At 36.8% G+C, this 14,159-nt stretch overlaps 1 protein-coding gene across 1 annotated transcript in view; it reads right to left on the bottom strand.

The window, feature by feature from the left end:
• The window catches only part of GAD1 (glutamate decarboxylase 1), a 37,578-nt gene that overhangs the window by 7,245 nt on the left and 16,174 nt on the right, over positions 1–14,159 (bottom strand). The window contains exons 7-16 of the mRNA XM_075093425.1: positions 13,202–13,314; positions 11,692–11,807; positions 11,511–11,590; positions 11,251–11,305; positions 10,054–10,170; positions 9,828–9,892; positions 6,390–6,468; positions 4,623–4,772; positions 2,178–2,285; positions 1,383–1,472 (exon numbers count right to left, since the gene is read on the bottom strand). Of these exons, the coding sequence (XP_074949526.1) occupies positions 1,383–1,472; positions 2,178–2,285; positions 4,623–4,772; positions 6,390–6,468; positions 9,828–9,892; positions 10,054–10,170; positions 11,251–11,305; positions 11,511–11,590; positions 11,692–11,807; positions 13,202–13,314 (973 nt within the window). The remainder of the gene's footprint in view (positions 1–1,382; positions 1,473–2,177; positions 2,286–4,622; positions 4,773–6,389; positions 6,469–9,827; positions 9,893–10,053; positions 10,171–11,250; positions 11,306–11,510; positions 11,591–11,691; positions 11,808–13,201; positions 13,315–14,159) is intronic.

The following is a 14,159-nucleotide window of genomic DNA, read 5'->3' as shown; positions in this document are numbered from 1 at the left end:
ATTAAATGTGCAAGTCATTTCTCTGTGCTGAAGATTGTCGTGAAGAAATATTTTCAGCCTTTTTATAAAAACCTACTCCAGAACCACATTTTTGAGGGTAACAGATGTTTTCCATCAGAATATTACGTATTCTCAAAGTTATTTACTGGGGGTGGTGGGGAGTGGGTGCGACGAGGATGGGATGACAACAACGATGGAAATTTTTCAAAAAGATCTATGTAATAAAGAATATTTTCTGTTAACGTAAGCCATGGAAACCTTCCAGTAGTTTTGCAGTACTGCGCATTTGCTGCAATCTCACTTCTTCACTTTAGTTTAGAAGGAATAATGTTCTGACAATCTTAATATCTGGTATTGACTGAGCCTAGTTTTACCATTTCTTTCTCCTGCTCTGCTGTCTGCCAGCCAAGGTCAGATGTCTGGGTCTTTTACTGTTATGTAGGATGCTTTAAAATGTCCTTTAACATTTAACAGGGTCAAGTCAAACATTTCATCCTTCTTCCCAGTCTTATCTATCTTCCTCTTTTCTCTCTTTTTTGGCAATTTCTTTACCTAACATGTCACTGGGTTGACCCAGGAATTTCTATGCTCTTCTGTTGTCTTTCCCCAGTGTGATGCAGACATAAAATCCTCTACAAAACCTCCCAGGTTTGCCCATTCTTCTCCCTTCCCAAACATAAAAAAATTGCAATTCATTTTAACAACTATGAAATAATTCTTTTGCCTCCTAAATGTGTTGCATTCCACTTCTGTCTATCTAAAATGCTACTACAAACTTAACACATTTCATTTCCCTCAAGTCCTAACTAACACGATACTTTTCCTGGTGATGCCTCTATGATGCCTTCACTTCCTTCTATCATTTCTTCAAATAAATTTATCCTAACGTCCTCCAAAGGGTATTCATTTTCACTGAAATGCATTAATGCATGACTAACCAAGCACATTTAAAAGATGAGAGACTTCTGAGAGTCCCGAGAAGGACTTAGAGGTTTCCATGTCCTTTATCTGTCCCAGCATTTCAAAAAATTACCCTTCCGTTTCTCTTGCTGATATGCTCTCATATTCAAACAGGACTGGGACGTCTTTGTGCCTAGCTACTTTTTAAAGATTCATAACACTTTTGGGAGCACAGAAATTATACAAAAGAGAGAATCACTGAGTATGTTCTGTATCTGGTTCTACAGGGGAAACGCGATTTCAGCCTCAGTATAAATAGGAAACAAAGGTGAACAAATATCAAGGTCATAACAAGCAATTGGTGAATTGTCGTCCCAGAATCTGGAACATGCATCAACACACGGATATATTATTTTTAAGAAAAAGAATACTTTGGGTTGAAAGAGTAGACTGTATTTTTGCATTTAACAAAACCCACATACCCTGTGTAACTTCTCTCTTCTCTCATCACTGTCTGGCATGCCCCTGAGACTTGGCGGAATATACCAAAAACATACATTTGTATGCTCTGGCTGCAAAAAGAACCAAACACATACATCAGTAAACAAAATAATACACATGAATCACACATTAAAGGCTACTCAGTAGTGTATTTTAGCACAGGCATGGAATACAAAATATAGTATCCTAGTTCTGCATGTTAAAACAAAATAAATGGATTACAGTACTGCTGGTGGCAGCTGCTGTCTTAGATTCCCTACACATTGTCCTATTTACAATGGTTTAGGGCTCTAATGAAGTGCAAATGCTTTTCACCTTCATGCAGTTTTATGAGGAACTGTTTTCCAGGATGGCAGCAAGGGCAACCCAATTTTCCTTCTCTTAGAAAATGGAGAGACTAAGTATATTTGTTACTCTGTCAACTAAGAGCTTATGTAGTGGCACTAGCAACAGAAGATACAGAAAAAATAGCAGATTCTCAGTTATGTATGTTAATGTGGAATCTCAGCATGAGTAGATTATATTAAGGTAATCTTCATGCCCTAAACTGGGCAGTCCTCTGCAGAAGAGGAGGGGAGATAAGTCTGACATTTATGATACAAAACCACGTGCACTTGGCAAAAAAATTGCCCAGATGCGAACAGTCATGTAGTTCTTTAGAAAATAAGAGCAGTTTTGCATAGCTGGCTTGAAGAACTGTGAAAAGTGTGAAGACTGTTTTGGGAATTCCATACAGATTTGGATCCTACACACAGGTTAAATGAAAGATAACTTACCTCCCCTTCAAAAACCATCTCAAATTCTTCTCTGTTTTTGATTTTAGTGTAGAGATACTCTGCCAGCTCCAGGCATTTATTGATCTGATTTTCAAATCCTACTGTACCCTGTTTTAGAAAGAAAGTAAGTGTTAATTATATGGTCATTTTTCCTCCTCCAGTGCAATCATCTTTTCAGATAGGCTTCACTCTTAAATGTCTTCAGTGAGAAAACATTTAGCAGTATTATTTCTTGTAATTTAAAAGTAAATTTAATCAACAGTATAAAAGTGGCTAAAGGTGGCGTAACTGTAATCGCTATTTGGTTTTGGTCTCATTTTAAGAGAATTTATTATGATAATAACAAGAGCTTTGATATTTTAATAGACTTTGTCTGCGGTTTCCAAAAATATTATGAATATTAAGTCTTGGCTTCCCAGCTCTTGCTGGAAGACTGAGAACATGGAATGGGAACTCAGTTGAAAAGGTTAGGGTTGGGAAGTAATTTATTTCCTCTGAACAGTTTGCTAGAAATTTGCATGTTAAAAAGTCAGCAAACAAAAGCCTGCAATATGTTTGCTAGAAGTCATTTGCCTACCTAGCGATCTTTCATCACATCTGATTTGTTTTGAAAGATCATAATCCCAGAAAAAGTAGATGAGTGTTGAAAATAAATAAAATAAGGAAAAACAAGTTGTGGGGTACACTTTTGTAAAAGAATGAATGAAGATGAAAGAAAGACTTGGGGTAAGTTCTTTGTGCTGAATAAAATGACTAAAGGTAAAGTCACAAGAATACTTCTGGACCTAGCCTGTATATTTCTGCTATGAGGACAAAAGTATGATCACTCATGGTGGCTAATGCTAAAGGAAAAATTTCCATAGCTTCCAGTATTTTGTCTTCTTAACGTTTTAGTAATATAATCATGCAATCTGCTAGAAACAGGTTCTATGCAATACCTCAGAGAACTCAGGTCTAAGAAATCTGAATCTGTCTCAGGACCAACAGAAATCCAAAGTAACTAATTTCTGGAGAAATTTAAATTCTACATACACAGATCAATCTAGCAATCTTAATCTACATTATTTTTAACGAATCACATCCACAGATATCCTACTTCTGAATTTTAAATGTGACCCACATCCGTTATCACTTCCACTGTATTTTTTTTACTTTATTGTGAAGTGCTCTGCTTCTTCAGTGAAGCCAGTTTAACAGGTCAATATAACAGCAGAGAGAGAATCAGCATGCCAGTTTTAATAAAATGTGTTTGGCTGGTATTTAGAAAAACGTTCAGTCCATGTTTTGGTGGTGTCTGTAGTCAGCACCTGGTGCTTAGAACCATAAACAGCACACTTCAAAGTTGCTGTCACAGTCCAATTCCAATGTGTTATAAGCAGTTTCATATTGCTGGATTACAGCACCAAAATTATTTTTTTTGGAGGAAGAACTGAGTCTGAACTGAAATGTACTTAGCCTGGTAATCAAACCTATGCTGATTACTAAAGTAATTGTTATAAGTATTTTGTGTTGAAGTGCTGTGTTTCTGTTTCTGAAGCAGTTCTTAAAATAAACAATGACAACTCTACAGTCTGTTTAAAAGTAACTGTGTATCTACAGTTCTGTTCCTTTCTTCCCTTAGTCTTCAATATTGAGGAGATCTGCAGGAAAGCATCTTTCACCATCACAGGTTATTTACTATTGCTGTCTCTCACCCAAAGTGAAAACTGTTTTATGATTGTATATTTTGCCATTGGATTTAATCTCAGTTCTATTAAAAAACATTAGACTGTGGACAGGTTACCCAACTGAATTCCCATTTTGTCAGCAGAAGAGCAAGAAGAATAGTAATAAGATGACTGCAGATAACAAAATAAAAAATGAAGTGTGTTTTCTTGACTACATAGACCCTCATCTTCAAACAGTCAAGACTGTATGTAAGCCTGTGCTTAAATTCAGCCATCCAGGCATACCACTGTAGTCCCAGGGAATCAACTGTTAAATCATTAGTTGCGGAAAGCTTAAGAAAAAGGCTGTGTCTTCAAAGTTGCTTATAAAACCCATGCATAGAAATGTGATTCTCAAAGGACCCTTGTAAGTCATCAAGTCTTCTCTGCAGCTACTACAAGTAATCCGCAATAAAATACATATGTAAGTTTGCAGAATCACAACAAAGGACCATTTTGGTGTCCTGCCCTCACTGGTTTTGCTGCAGGACTCACCTAGTGACTTAAACCTTTCCTCTAATTTCAGGCTGTATTTATTGATCACAGAATCAGTAAATGATGATGGCTAATATTGTTCTACAATTTAAATGGCTCTTTTCTGACTTAATACTCAGATACCTGTGTGTTTAGAGATTGTAACTACACAAACATTTACGTTAAAAAAAAGTGTTCCACTACATGAGACTTATAAATTAAATAAACATATTTCTGATTTTTGAGCTGAACTTTTATTATTTACCTTTGCCTTCCACATCAGCCAGAATTTGAAAATGTCCACATGTCGACCACACTGTATTGCCTTATCTCCAGTGTCATAGGATACATCATACTGTTTGTCTTGCTGGAAGAGGTAGCCTGCACACATTTGATTGCAGCCTTGAAGTACACCCTGTAATGAAAAACATGTACTTATATGACTTACATGGCATATGGGCATATGTATACATACGTAATGAAACTGTATACATTAAGAATATACTAAAAATGCATTTCAAATACACACAGAAGAATTGTTCTTTAATGGGCCAAATTATAAAATACTGGCCTTGTTTTGTAAACCTGAGCCACAAAAATAATTTCATAACCTAAGGTGGTTCTCTTAGAAGTCCCTAAGTAGTCATATGGTTTTTGTATACCCACACCTGAAAAAACATTCTCAGATTAAGTTAGATTCTTAGGTTTTGATACTAACTTTGTCCACTTCACTTTGTAAGGCTATGTTGTTAAGACTTAAATTTTTGATGTGTTACACTAGAATAAAGTTGAGGTATCTCAGTGCAGCAGATAGCTACAGAAAAATAAGAAAAAAAGTAACTGAAGGTTTTAACTCTATAAATTGTCCAGCTTTATTACAGTTACCATTAGTGATAGATGTAAGTACAAATGACCTAAAAGAGACATTTTTTGCTTACAAATAAATATGGTCCACAGCCCAGTAGAAACCTACAAATTACTGGCAAACATCTCTGCAGGAAACACAGAGGAGCAAATTCCTGTATGTTACACAGAAGTCTTACACATGTGACAATACTAAAATGGTTTGCATCTCCTTTAGTTTATTAGTAGTTATTTGAAGATGCTTGAAGACGCTGGTGTAGCTGACAAATACAAAAACACCTATCAAAGTTCTCATATAGAGAATAAAAATTTTTTCCAAAATCCTGCAACAGCATAAAAAGCATGCATGCCACTAAATAATGGCTAGTTCTTCCCTCCAATAGATGTCAAAGTGTTTTATAAAGGGAAATAAATGCTGCAATCTTCAGTTTAGAGCCGGGTCACCTGGAAGAGCAATGACAGACCTAGGGCTGGAACACACAACTCCTTCATCCCAGTTCTACTCACAGGGACCACTTCTTCAACTAACCTCTTCTAGTAGCAACTGACATGCCAAAAATTAGTAGGTAACAGAATTAGTTCTATCCACAGATGACATTACTTTTTTTTTATTATCTAAGGCAAATACATATTGCTTAAAAGAATTAAGACGCTGGTCTTGCTTTCATCGATGACAATGAAGAATCTAGAAGAAAGCCTTGAAAATATATATGGAATAATAACAAATGCAGCATGGTTTCTTTTCAACAGAACTGAGAAACTTTTAAACCACTGTGTAAGGTTAAAAAGTTGCTTTTTATTTAAGCACTTTAGACTGTGACCAATTACTACGACCAAGGATGCATGTTCAGTATATCATAGAAACAACAGGGCAGATGCTCAGAGGAAGTATATTAGCATGACTATAGTGTTGTTATTAGCATGTGCAAAGGTTCAACAGCCAAAGATCTGACCCATATTGTCTATAGCTTTAACAAAAAAACACCAGAATACAAAAAAAAAACCAGAAAAGATAAAACAAATTCCTAAACACAATGTAAATCCACACAATTATTTCTTCAAAAAAAAGTTCTGAAATTAAATGGATTTTGCACTACCCTCTTACGAAGTAGGGCTTGATGTTTACTTTTTTTTTTTTAACTGCTTAATTATTAAATATAAGGCAGACCTTCTCCCGGACAAGAATGGCAGAACATTGTAACAACACTCCCATCATCTTGTGTGGATTCCAAGTGACTGAGTTGGCTCTGCAAAAAAATTACACATTCAGATAGGTCTGGAAAACAGAAACTTAACCTGAAGCAGTCACCTTTGTTTTCTGCTTTCAGCTGGAAATGTATGGAGTTTTGACCATGATGATTTCACTACGGAGATTATTAGTGTCTCAAGTGTCTTCTTTTGCAACTATACTGTCCAAAAAATGAATTTTTCATGCGTTAACATTGCAATGTCAGACTTCTGATTAGTTTATATTATTACCAATACCAGCTAATTAGCGTCAGACAGTGCTGATTAGCTGATATAGTAACTTCATCCCCAGAAGACTCCGCTTCTAGAAATGGCACTAATAAAACTAACAAAAATAGTTTGACAGGTTATATCAATTCAAGGTACTGACTGGGGGAGGGGGGCTTCAGAGAATTAAGGGAATGATATGAATTCTGGGAGAATACAGTTCTTTACTGAACAACTGCTGGAAAAGTAGAAAGCAAAGGAAGACACTCCTTACGCTTATCTGCTTTTCCAGTTAGTCACAGGAGGCCTTTTCTGTACTAGCTTGTCAAGCCCATGAACTGTTAAAACACTATAAAACTTCACATCACAATCCTACCATTCTAAAACTTTTCATGTGTAAACACAGGCATACGCGCAAGATCACCTAATTTACTAGCCAAACAGATTAGATATTCTGTATTTTTAATGCACTATCCTAGACAGTTTAATGATGATCCTAAAATCAACGTGCCAACATTGCACATCCATTGACATCTTCACCCTAAGTAATTAATTACCAAACGTCCCCTTGAATCACTGTGTGTTCCAGAGAAGGAAAGTGTATAACGATATTTCACAGACTATGTGTGTGTTCTTACAATGTGCTTGAAAGAAAATTCAAAGATATTTCCTCCTCTTCTACACCGTACTCTCAGAGGACACAGACACGACGACAGTTCCTCTGTTTTGAGCAACACAACGATTCCTTCACCCCCGTCTGAAGAGCACTAAGCCCTTTAAGATTCCAGATACAATTCCAACCTCTGCCTGCACTAGGTTAGACCTCTCAGCCAAAAGGACAGCGCAGCCTGTGCTGTACTTGGGGAGTTCACCACCTCTCTAAAATCTCCTGCTTAAGCAGTGCAAACCAGCAGGTATATAGCTCAGCCTTAGAAGGCAATTATCTTTTAAAAAACTTCACTAACAGTTCAGATGGAGTAGTCAATAAACAGGAATTTATGTAACAGCTCATTTCCTTTTGAGAGCACTATGGTTTCAGGGTTCCGAACAAAGACAATTTCAAGGCATTTTCACAAGGAGCATTAGGTTTATTTTAACACAAAGACGTCACTCTCCACCCTGCACAGACAGACAGCCGGAGGCTATCCTACCACAGTCAGTCCCAGCTCTGTGCTGTGGCAGCATGCCAGCCCTCACATGCTCACATCTCTGGGCAGGCCAAATCCGGACTGAGTGTTAGCAATAGACCCCAGCTGGGGTCCATGACAGGCAATTACGCAGTACACATGGGCCCTGTCCCACGTTTGAAGGCTGTACAGCTGATTAGAAAACAAATAAAATCACACTTTGTGGCCTGCTGTTTTCTGTATTCGCTTAAGATTACAGTCTTTAGCACCTCTGGTTGACCCCAGGTCAAGATAGGTGTGCCCAGCTACTGTGACCAAACCTGCATAGCTTAAGGAAAGTATTTTACAAGGTTGACCTCTTATGAGACATGTTGCCACAACATGATTGGCTAGCAAATTGGATTCGGCAGAGGTTGATATGATTCTACTGCTTCAGAGTACTGCTCCCATGCCATACACTGCTGTCCCTGCAACAGATGGCTCCTACCAGGTTTTCCTACCAGTCCTTCTGTACATTATTCTTTATCCTGACCTTGTTCTTCACTTACCGTATGAGATGCCCACCACTAGGAAAGTTTGTTATCCCTGAGGAAGGGTGTTGCTCACTATTCTCATTTTATGCCTTTGCACAGTGCCCACATTCAGCACTTGACTTAAGGAAGCAATTTGGTGCCAATGTGAGCATACATAGGTAGAGCTTGTTTCAAATCTTTTTTGATTCCCTGGCAGCTGATACCTGTAATGATGGCAAGATCTTATGTTTCTGATTCTTCACTGCTTTTCTGATTTTATTCAAATGAACAGCCTTTTATGATAGAGCAGTTTCAGAGGCAATCTAGAGACGAGCATTCCCATGGGGTTATAAACACAGCAGCTTCTACAGACTACAGCCGTGTCATCGTTCAGTGTGGGAACAACTATGCCAAAGACTACACACGGGACTCCTCCTGAATCTGAATGGTAAGGGCTGGGGGGAGGGTCACACTCTCACTCTGCTATCATTTCCAACACAAATGCTTTGCCTTTTTAAATTTGGTTTAATTATTTGTTTAAGACTGGCTTCTGGTCTCAGGGGGAGTCTTGGTAACCTGTGTTATGTGCTTGGGGGCGCACATGCACTTTTTTCTGCAGACTGCACTCTGGCCTCTGCAAGACCTTCCTGCATGTTTCATGTAATCCCCCCATGGCACTGACTCATGGGCCCTTTCACGCTGAGCCATGGTGAGTATCTGTGACTCTTTCTGGCCTCCCTGTAAGCTCCCTCAGTCTCCTGTCTGGCACCATAGAACTGTGCCAGCTCTGAGCTATCATAGTCCTTTCCAGCCTTGTAGGCTCTGAAATTTACCCCTAAAAACTCCTGTTAATTCAGTCTGCCATGTGTTCCTCTCTTTGTTGTATACACGTATATATTTATATGTATATATACATAAAATCAAGACAAAATTAAGCATATACATATATATTATAAACTTTAATTTACAGAACACTCATTGTCAGGCAGAACATACATGCCCTTTATTTTCTGGAAATAACTGCAGACATCTTTCAGAAGAGAATCTCTACAGATTCCCACCACGTGATGCCTTCCCATTATAGCTATTAATGCTCAAACACCTCCCCTGGATTCCTCATTTCTCACTGCTATTCTCAAAGCCCTACATTTCAAAGATTGTCTAGCCCTCACCTCGTTTTTTCCTCAAATCGTCCTTCACCCATTCCCAGACTTACGATCCCTTCAAAGCTATGCATAGAAAAATCTCCCTTCGTTTTTACCAAGCAATATCCTTGTCCTCCTTCAAATCTGCTGAAAACTTACCTTTCACTCAGCTGTACATCACTGTTTTCTTCTGTAGTATTGTTTCAGTCTTCCTAGTGTGAACCTTTCCTGTCTGTCTTCTGTCTGCCTAATTTACTGTTTAAACCCCTTATTGCAACAAATTCATCTTTTTCATGAATTTGTGAAGTGCCATGTACCTTATTAAAGTACATAAATAACAGTATTACAAATAAGAACCATGTAGTACCTTTCTATTCCATTAAGTTTATGACGATGCTTTCGGGACATTAAGAGTCCACCTCCCCAGGCAGCCTGGAAGAAATACAAAAAAAAAGACGACTCATTGTTTTGAAAAAGCCTAATGTATTTTCATTTACTCAGGATCTAGTAATAAATATTTTAAATCAAGACAAAACACGTGTAAACAAAAATCCTCTTTTGCCTGAATAGTAACACTTCATTTAGTTACTTACATCTACATGGAGCCAGAGGTTATATTTTTCACATATATCTGCAATCTCCTGTATTGGATCAAAGGCTCCATATACTGTTGTGCCTGCAGTTGCATTTACAAAAAGAGGAGTGTATCCCTACAATAAAAATAAAAATATTACACACAAAATCCAACCTTTTAAAAAAATATATATATAAGTGAAAATCATTTTAGAAATGTTGCTATCCCATTTTCCAGCCTAAACATGTTTTTCTTCCCATGTGAAAGGTACATATAAGCAACAGTAGAAGCTAACAAATTGTATATGTGGTAGGAACAAACTCTATTTTTATTGTACTGTAACTTCACAAAATTAACTAGTCAGAAGGTAAAGAATATTATTTTGTCTAATATCTTTCAGTGAGGAGATTCAAACATTCTAGAAGATGACTAGCATTAGTCAGGTTGAGACTTCTACAGCAGTATAAAGGAAAATTAATTAAATGTGATTTCTAAGCTGTGATTTGAAAGCTTGAAGTTGTTCCTTCAGTCTTTATCTACTAATAAACAGAACAAAGCAGAACAAAGCAATCCAAAACAAAAGCAATAAATGTGGAACTATCAGATCAAAGTGAGACAACTTTGAATTAGATTAAATAAATGTGAACTGCAATTTTGTAGAGTGCCCGGATGTAAAGAAGTTCAGAAATAAAAAAATAATAATCTTGATTGCTCTAACTTTGGTGGCTTTATACAAAATCAATGGATTTTTTCATTGCATTGATTCAAGAAATAACAATGAATGCCTCAAAAAATTAAACTTAGTGGCTATATTTACTAACCCTGCAGCCTCACACTTGAAATCTATGGGAATTTTTAGGACTTCAATAAAATTTTTTACGGTTTTGGCTAAACTTTAAAGTTTGGATAAAAGTAAGTTTAGTTTCATGTTTTCATACTTTTTTCCATATATTTCCAAACACAAAGTTATTTTTAAAAGTCATAAAATGCAGATGTGGTTCAAGAGTTTAAAATATTTTGCTTTTAAACAGTAAATGGAAATCTTAGCAAGACAATTCCCTAAACAATACATGAATGTATAATTAAACAGCTAAAAATATTATTATAACATTTATATCATTACAATATTCTCTTTTAATGTTAACCCTCAGCCTTCGAAGGAAGAGGTAATTTTACTAAGTCAAGTATTTAAACACCAATTTTTAAAAACACAAACCTTTTGTTTTGCTTCCAAAATTTTTGCCTCCAAATCAGCTGGTATTATTTTGCCTCTGTAATTATTGTAGAAACAGAAAGAGCAAGAAAATTAAAGAGTGCACATAGAAATACTAGCTACAGCTGAAATAATTTAATAGGATTTTTCTCAACAGGCCATTAGCAACTTGACACCCTGTACTGAACCAGTCCTTAAGCACAATACAAGAAATTTAACAGATGAACACATTTAATATATCAAAACCTTAGCACTCATCCTACCTTTCATTGCATTTTATCAAAATCACATTGTCTGTTCCAAATCCAAGTGCAGCTCCAGCTTTCTTTATTGAGTAGTGACTCTGCAGCAAAACATATGCATTTAATGGAGTGGTTGTTTAATGATGAAGCATCTTCACAACATACATCAATACAGTACGAATTAGCAGCATATTAAGCTCACATGTTCCGAGGTAAACAGAACCAGTTTAGGGACTGCAGCCATGCCTTTGGTTTTGACTTCAGGGAAATACTTGTAGCGTGCAGCCATTATGCTGTACATATTGGATATAGCTCCTCCTGTGAATGATTAAATGAATGAATAATAAAATAGTGATAATGAGAAAAAATGCATATTAGACTAAAGACATACAAGTCTCATTTGCATTATGCAGTGAAAGTGGCAGTGAACTATGAAAAAATAAATCTCTGAAATGCATGGTCTTCTGTCTAAACAGCACAGGGACAGACCCTCTAGAAAGTCATACTGGTAGTTAGCATTTCCTATCCATCATTTCTTTCAATTGCTAATGTTTTGTAACACATTCCTAAAAAGTTCAGTTTTCATCATGCTGCTTTTGCATGACAGCTTCTTATTAGCAAGAGTAACAGGAACTTATCAAATTGTCTGAGACTGAAGAAATGTCACATACTGGATAGATGTATCCCATTTCAGTAGATGCCTAATAGGCAGATTTCTCAGCTGAGCTAGTTATTCTAAGCTTCCTTGTAGCCAGCTAAGGAAGAGAGGCACTTTGCAGGCTATGATTCAACTAATCTATTTTGACACTTACTTTTGAAGAATATGAATTGAGGGAAAGCACCTATTTCTTCCGGTTTACTGCTAAAAACAGCCCAGGACAGTTAGCTCAGTTCTGTGATGCAAAGCTCAAGATTAAGCAGTATGAATCTCATCCATAAAATCTACGATAACTTATTCCTCTAATATGTCTTCATCAACAAGAACACTGAGAAAGATCTGTATTTTTCTAGCAGATGGGACTGGAGACCAAGCAAGCGTGCATTCCCGTGTTTTATGTGGGCTGTTCCAAAAGGAGGTGGAATTGTCCTTCATCCTTTGAAACAGGGTGGTGCCCCCACACCAAACCCAGAAATCGAGTTGTGCTGGGCATCCATGTTGTCCACACATGGGCCCAGGACCTCCACATAATTTACTGGTCTTTTCTGTCACTGCTGACTGCCTTTATATCACCTTCATGGGAAGAAACTTTGTCTTAGTCTTCATATTGGAATCATACTCATGAATCCAGTCAGATTATGTTCCAGATAATATGTCCCAAAAAGTGACAGGTAGTCACAGTCTTTTTCTGACTGTGACCCCAAATCCCCACTGACCACCAAAGAAGTCAGTACATGATTCTCAAGAGCAGGAATTGTGGTTGCTCAGCACCTCCAGAAATTAAGCACAAAAAACCCAGTGTTTAAATGCCTAACTACATACCAGAGCTTGTAGTCACAATTAAGGTGTTGACCAGCCATCATATGTAGCCATACTCAAAGATAATTCTTTTCCTCCCAACTTTTTGTGGGATGTTTAAACAAAACATTCCTACTTCTAAATACCTAATACATTGTTTTGTATTGCAGATATAGTGGGTATTCAGACACAACTTATGTTTATTTTAACTTTTAAAGTTTTAGTCAAACCACCAAAACACAGAGGAAAAACTCACCAGGTGAGAATATGCCATCACCATCTTTATTTGACCATCCAATAATCTCTCTCATCTTTCGAAGTGTTATTTGTTCCATGAGGACAAAAACAGGGGCAATTTCATAGGTAAACCTGCATGGATAAAGCAAAAAATACCCAAAGAAGCAAAATCCAATACTGGTTCTAAAAACACACAATAAATTCACACTCCATGAATCTTTGTGAAAATGCTTAAGATTCCTAACAGTTTTCCTAGAAAATGAGGTTCTGATATTGCAACCTTCACCCAAGCAAAAATCCTCAGGAAGGCAATACTGGAAACATTGGTCAAAAAACCCGCAGTATTAGCCTTTTTGCAACTTTCTGTATAACCAGCGTAAGACCAAATGCTCACCATCATAGTGCTGCTGACTGCTGTACGAGATTGTACTGTAAAACATTTGTTTTCCAACATGTCAATTCCACGTTTGTGGAATAACAAATTGTCAAATTCTTATGAAAATGGTGAACTTGACTGAGCTAAACACAACCATAATTAGAAGTATTGAGCTAGGATTTCAAAGTCTAAATACAATTAATTATGTGAATTTATTCTGTTGATGATCTCCAAGGACAACTTATTTCTAAAATACCACATGATCAATAACTGTCAAGAGAATTATAAATGATTATTTTCTAATTACCAGTTACAAAAAACAAGTCAGTGGTCAACTATTGTATCCACTTAATGAGGGCAAAAAACACTGCATAGTCTGGTATGCCTTGATGTCACAGACAGACACGTGGATGGAAAGTGACAGCTATACAACCATTTTTGGTGATCAAGGCACACAGATAAATTGCTACCACTGTAAACAAACCCTGCTTGCTGTGTATGCCAAAAAAAAAAAAAAAAAGGTCGAAAAGGAAGGGAGAAAAGGAAGCAGAGAGAAACTAAACAATCAACCTGTGATTTTCAAAGGTTTCAATAAGAATAT

The sequence above is a fragment of the Phalacrocorax aristotelis genome, chromosome 5 (assembly GCF_949628215.1).
Source record: "Phalacrocorax aristotelis chromosome 5, bGulAri2.1, whole genome shotgun sequence".
Classification (NCBI taxonomy): domain Eukaryota; kingdom Metazoa; phylum Chordata; class Aves; order Suliformes; family Phalacrocoracidae; genus Phalacrocorax; species Phalacrocorax aristotelis.
This window is presented reverse-complemented; position numbering and strand designations above follow the sequence as displayed.